This window comes from Otolemur garnettii, unplaced genomic scaffold, assembly GCF_000181295.1.
Source record: "Otolemur garnettii isolate 467f Iridium unplaced genomic scaffold, OtoGar3 scaffold00003, whole genome shotgun sequence".
NCBI classification, from domain to species: Eukaryota; Metazoa; Chordata; class Mammalia; order Primates; family Galagidae; genus Otolemur; species Otolemur garnettii.
In genome coordinates, this window is record NW_003852398.1 from 25973698 (window position 1) to 25979957 (window position 6260).

The 6260-nt window shown below is 53.7% G+C and overlaps 1 protein-coding gene across 1 annotated transcript in view; it reads left to right on the forward strand.

Moving 5' to 3' along the window:
- The window catches only part of CSF1R (colony stimulating factor 1 receptor), a 30898-nt gene that overhangs the window by 3079 nt on the left and 21559 nt on the right, over positions 1–6260 (forward strand). Inside the window, exons 2-5 of the mRNA XM_003782045.3 lie at positions 1810–2067; positions 2498–2782; positions 4488–4624; positions 5297–5456. Coding sequence (XP_003782093.1) covers positions 1810–2067; positions 2498–2782; positions 4488–4624; positions 5297–5456 — 840 coding nt within the window. The remainder of the gene's footprint in view (positions 1–1809; positions 2068–2497; positions 2783–4487; positions 4625–5296; positions 5457–6260) is intronic.

The following is a 6260-nucleotide window of genomic DNA, read 5'->3' on the forward strand; positions in this document are numbered from 1 at the left end:
AAATGCCACAAATGAAGCAGCAGCCCAGGGCAGGAGCAGTTCTGCACAGCATCTCACTGCATCCTCAGCAGACTTCCCATCAGACCATAGAGCCGCCTAAGGCTCACAGAGGTTAAGCAACCCACCCAGTGGGTAGGGCAAGAACCATGTTCCAAACCCAAGTTGGTGTGAGCCACACTGCAAGCTGTTTCCTGCAATAAAACCCCAGCCTGGGGGCCCTGGATTGCTGCAGCAGTGATAAGACAGCACCGGCTCTGTTGTGATTTGCTGAAAGGATGCTAGAAATGGTACTTGTCCCTCTGTCTGGAGGCTGAGCTGCATAAAAGGTGTGGGCCTTGGTGGTTTTAGGTCCTCAATCTCCTCTGCTGATCAGAAGCTGGGGCAGAGAGATTGCACATTTCTGATGGGTGCAAAATTAAAAAAAAAAAAAAAGAATTAAGCTATCCAGAAAGCATGTGAGAGAGGAAATCCTCCCAATTAGCTTCCTCCTCCTTGGGGGTGGGCAGCTAACGGGGAAAATTCCCACTTAAGGAGCTATTGTAGAGAACAACGGAGAAGCACTGAATTCATAGGAAGCCTTTGGGGCTGGTCTGTCCCTGTGCCCCCATCACCAGGAACAAAGCAGAGGAGACGGACTGGCTAAGGTCAGTCAGTGGGTCAGAGGCAGAGCCAGGCCTCCCAGCACTGGGCATCCCATCACCCAGCAGGTGGCACCCCCTCTCCTGGGCTCTCTGGCGCCTGGATAGGGAGCCACCTCCAGGAAGGCTGGAAGCAGAAGTGGCAACATCCCAGGCAGAAGGGCTGCAGGCTGAGCGGAAACCAGGCCGACCCTGGCCACAGCAGTGTGTTTCCGCCCACACAGGCCAGGGAGTGCCTGGCAGACCCTCTGAGGCTTGAGTCAGCTCTCACTTCCCTCCCTTTGCCTCTATTTTGAGGCCTGGAAAAATGCTGACGCTGCAGAGTCAAAGGGCCTTCTTCCCGGAGGGCCTGGTAGGAGGTTCAAGTTCTCTTTTTGCCTTCAAGAAAATATTCCTTTAAAGAGATTGGCTCCCTAGTAAGTGCAGCCGTATGCGGGTGCAGGGGCAAGTTGCTGGGAGTAGATGAGGTAATAAACATAACGGCTAACCCTAACCTATTTGGCGATAAGGTGATGCTCTAAAGACTTCCCATGCATTTAAACTTTCTAACATATCGGTGAGTGGGTACAATTCTTGTCTCTATTTTATAGGCAGGGAAACTGAGGCACAGTTCTTCTGAACCATTCCACTGTGCTACAGACCAGATATCCAATGTAGGAAGCGGGTACAACAGGGCACTCTTGGAATCTCTCTAATGCTACTGAGTTAAAATCCTATACCCCTTTTATTCTTTCAGCATGCATTAAGTCAGAGGACTTGGCCATCAATGTTCCCTTCATTTGTTTCTACGTTTGCTAGTTTGAGCCCTGCTTTGAGCCAGGCCTTTGGCTCAGTTCAAGGGATACAGCCAACTTTGCACCCAGGTTGGAGGAATCCACTCCTGGGGGAGAAACAACAGAACAATGTGATCACAGGAGGGAGGATGAGAGAGGAGGTGGGGGACCCCATGGGACAGAAGCCAAGCAAGCTCCTAGCCCCCTGTCTCAGAGGGGCATGTCTGTCCATCCCTGAGCAGGTTTGGGGTCGTGAGTAGAGCAAATGACCAGAGGGCCAGAGACTTGTTCAGGGTGACCCCCAGCACCAGCACCATTCATCTCAGAGTTAGGGTTTAGTATGGGTAGGGGCAGGTCACACTAGGTCTCACTTCTACCTGTCATCCCTCCTTCACCAGGTCAAGGGGTCCCAGTGATAGAGCCCAGCGGTCCTGAGCTAGTGGTGAAGCCAGGTACAACGGTGACACTGCGATGTATGGGCAATGGCAGCGTGGAATGGGATGGCCCCCTCTCACCCCACTGGACCCTGGACCCTGATGCCCCCAGCAGTGTCCTGACCACAAACAATGCCACCTTCAAAAACACGGGCACCTATCACTGCAGGGAGCCTGGAGACCCCTTGGGAGGCAGTGCCACCATCCACCTCTACGTCAAAGGTGAGGACTCTGTGCATCCTCCTGGGCCCCGCTGCAATGGGGTAGGAGAGCTGGGCCCTAACAGTCACAATCCTGACAAGCCAGCTCTACACTTACTCAGTGAAGACCACCCCCAAGGACCTGTGACAGTGCTCCTCACATTTTGTCCTCAGAGCAAACCTGTGAGGTGGGTTCTGTTATGCTCATTTTCCAGAGACTCGGGGAGGTTGCCCAGCAGCATCAGGTATTGGAGAGGTCACCCAGCATCAGGGGGGTGGGACTAGACTGGAACCCAGGTGCATGTGACTCCAGAGCACCTCCCTCTGCAGCACCCTTGGCACTGCCCTGGGATGGAGTGACCCTGGGGGAATGATCAGCCTCTCTGAGCTTCTCAGTCACCAGTATCCAGGGAAGGAAGGGCAGCTGTAACCTTGTGGCCCCCCTACCCCAGACCCTCAACGGCCCTGGAACTTGTTAGCGGAGGAGGTGACGGTGTTTGAGGACCAGGATGCACTGCTACCCTGCCTGATCACTGACCCGGCACTGGGGAAGAACGTCTCGCTGGTGCGTACGCGGGGCCGGAACCCCAGGCGCCAAACCAACTACTCCTTCTCACTCTGGAATGGCTTCACCATCCACAAGGCCAAGTACATTGAGAACGACCACTACCAATGCAGTGCCCTGGTGGACGGCAGGAAGGTGACATCCCTGGGCATCCAGCTCAATGTGTTGAAAGGTGTGCGGGGCAAGGGAGTTGGGGGCTGGAGGGCAGGGGCAGAGAGCAGGCAGCCATGCGGGTGGTGGCTGGCAACCGGACTGCAGGGAGGGAGCAGGATGCCCTCCTTTCACTTCTTCCCTCCAATTGATCTACAACTATCCGTGGGGCAAGACAGGAGGGGAAGCAGACCACACTCAAGCAAGCGACTCAGTGGTCATGCAAGACCATTAGACATGCTGGGAAAGACATTAACCAGGGCAACTGAAGTGTGGGGTGGAGGAACCTTGGTGAGAGGCAGATGTTTTATTCAGGCTAAAATGTGAGTGGTGTGAAGGAGGTGGCTACTCAGAGATCTGCCTCAGCAGAGGACACAGCATGTACAAGCGGTAGGGCAAGGACAGCAGCTCTGCCCACTCCAGGCACAGAAGAAAGGCGGACATGCTCTCACACCCTCAGACATGGAGATCCCCTTTGGGGACAGCCTAGGGCTGGGCATTGGGCACCTGAAAAGAAGTGCTGAGCCAAGAGACGGGGAGGCAGCCGAGGTGCACAGGGTGGCTCTGGCAGTGGCCCAGTGGTGGTAGAGGAGACCGTGGGGTCTCCCCTGCAGAGATGGCAGGCAGGAATCTGGTTTCTGCGAGGACTAGTGAAAGAAAGTAACAGGGCCCTGGGCTTGGGACAGTATCTAAGGGCAAGGGCAGAGTGGCCTGGCTGGTCCAATCCCCTAAGACCTGATTCCATTTTAAATCTGTCCAGGAGGTCAGAGGACCCCAGCTGGGCAGGCAGAGGAAGCCATTAGGATGCTTTCCCAGCACTTTCCCCTGCAGAGCCCTGGGCTGACTGAGAGCCAAGAGTCCCAGGCCCTAGTTCTGCCCTGACTCCCCCAGTGATCTTGAGTCCGTCCATCTCTCTTGGCCTTGGGAAACTGGATTAGATCAACTTTCAAGAGCAGCAACAGCCATAAACATTAATTCAGTGCCTACTGTGTGTCAGGCCCTGTGCCATGATGGATTTGACATCCTCCTGGAGAGTAAGACTAGAAAAAAAGCAACACAAGTTGTGATGAACAAGAAAGCAAGCTGGGGAAAGCTGGGGTGGGGATGTCAGGAAAGAGAGGTGGTGCCATTAAGGCTAATTCGGCTAAGCTGGTCACAGAAGATCTCTCAGAGGAATTTTGGAGCTAAAGCTCTGGAGGATGAGAATAGCCACCCCTTCAAAGAACAGGAGGAAAAGCCTTCCAGGAGGGAGGGGTGAGCGCAAGGGCCCCACAGGGGAAAGGAGGCCAGTGTAGCAGCAAACAAAGGATGGGCTGGTCAGTAATAGGTCAGGGGTGGGGGAAGGACCTTAGCTTTTATTCTGGGTGACAGGAAATCACTGATGTTTACGCAGGAGAGAGGCTTGATCCAGATTATATTTTTAAGATCACTTTAGCTGCAGTGAGGACTCTAGGTTGGGAGGGTGGGCAGAGGGGATGCAGGGAGGACTTTGAGGTAGCTACTGTAGCAGTCCAGAGTGAGAACAGGAGGACTGGGGAGGGGAAGAGATGACGGGTTAAAGGGGCCTTCCAAGGTCTCTGTAGGAGAAAGGACATGCTATGGGGGAAAGGAGGCACTAAGGCTGCCTCCCCAGATGAGGGAGGGGCCATGAGGGAACCCTGGCCTGTGGCAGGGAGCAGAGTGCTAGCTCCGGCCAAGGTGTTCAAGGGGCTCTCCCCTGGCCTCAGTCATCCCAGGGCCACCATCCTTGACACTGGAGCCTGCAGAGCTGGTGCGGATCCAAGGGGAGGCTGCCCAGATTGTGTGCTCAGCCAGCAATGTTGACGTTGACTTTGATGTCTTCCTCCAACACAATGGCACCAAGGTCAGTCCCTGGGGAGACAGCAAGATGAACTCTGCCCATCTTCCCAGCACACCAGGCCCTTCAGGGTGCAGCCCCCAGCCCCAGTCCAAACTGTCTGACTGGGCTGAGGGCACCGCCCAGGCCCAAAGGGGGTGCAGACTCCCCCAAGATCCCACTGGCAGGAATAGCTGAAACACGACTCAGGCTTATGCTGCTGAACCTTATGAAAGTGGGTGGGAGCAGGTGGTACTCTACCTCCTTGACCTTTGCCCCAGCCTTTAGACAAGAGCCAGAGGAGAGCTCACTTCGGATTTAATAAGGTGTTCCTAGGCCACCTTTGAAGCCCAGGAATATAAAGGCTATTTCAAAAACACTTTAGGAGAGAGGGAGGAGCAGGTTGTATTCCCAGGAGGAGATCATGCTAGTCCGCTTCTAAAACCCCTCCCCCTGCACCAACAGTGTGTCAGGACAGCCCTAGGCCATTGCATCCATATCTCATTTACTCCTCACTTCATACTCAAGGGCAGGGAGCCAGTATTAGTCCCATTTTACAAATTAAGAAACTGCACCTCAGAGTCCAGTCCCTTGCCCAAGGACCAGCACATAGTAAGCCTTAAATCTGAGAATTTGAGCCCAGATCTTTCTAACCCCGAAACAACCTTGATATACCATCTCTATTCCTTGTCCCTATAGCTTGCCATCCCTCAACAATCGGACTTTCAGGATAACCATTACCAAAAGGTCCTCACCCTCAACCTTGATCAAGTAAACTTCCAACATGCCGGCAACTACTCCTGCAAAGCCACGAATGCGCAGGGCACCCGCTCTGCTGCCATGGTCTTCCGGGTGGTAGGTGAGCATCAGGGTGGGGGTGGCAGGAGGGCAATAGGGATCCTGGCGGGGTGCAAGGGGGGTTTGGGAAGGAGGAAGCTGATGTTAGGAGAGAAGACACTGCTAAGAACACCTTTACTAGAGCCCTGGGCCTGGCTAAGTAGGCATGGAGCTACTTAGTTCTGGGAGCCTCCCCACAACCTCCCCAGCATCCTCTCCCCCTCCCTGGAGCTCCTACAGTACATTGCTGTGTTTCATCTTAGCACCACTTCTTGTGTTTTGAGATTGGAGTTCAGTAGCCCCCACTGGACTGCGTTTGTTCAGTCATTCATTCATTCCTTCACGGACACATAAAGAGACAATGATCACCCAGCAGGACCCAGTCCAGAGGTCTCCCAACCCAGGCTTGGACAGGTGGCCTCTTAGCTGGGACAGGAAGAGAGAGGTGGGTGAAGTGAGTGGAAGGATGGGGAATAGTACTTCTGGCAGAGGGAACAACATATGCAAGGCCCAAGGCTCCGTTTAGAGCATAGAGTATTTGAGATACCTCAAGAATCTGGAAATCACAGGGATGTAGAGTGGTGCAAGGAGTGGCCACAGGGAAGCAGAGATCCAGGCAGGAGCCAGGTATACAGGAGCTGTAAAGTGAGAGTGTAGTTGATCTTATCCTGTTAGGAAGTCCCTAAAGGAGAGTGATGGGATCGGATTGCACAGGGGGGGTCACTGCATGTGCTCAAAAGCATACACTACCAGAAGCACTCCAACAGACTCTACCAAAAACTAGCAGGTTTCTTTCTTTCTTTTTTTTTCTTTTTTTTTTTTTTTT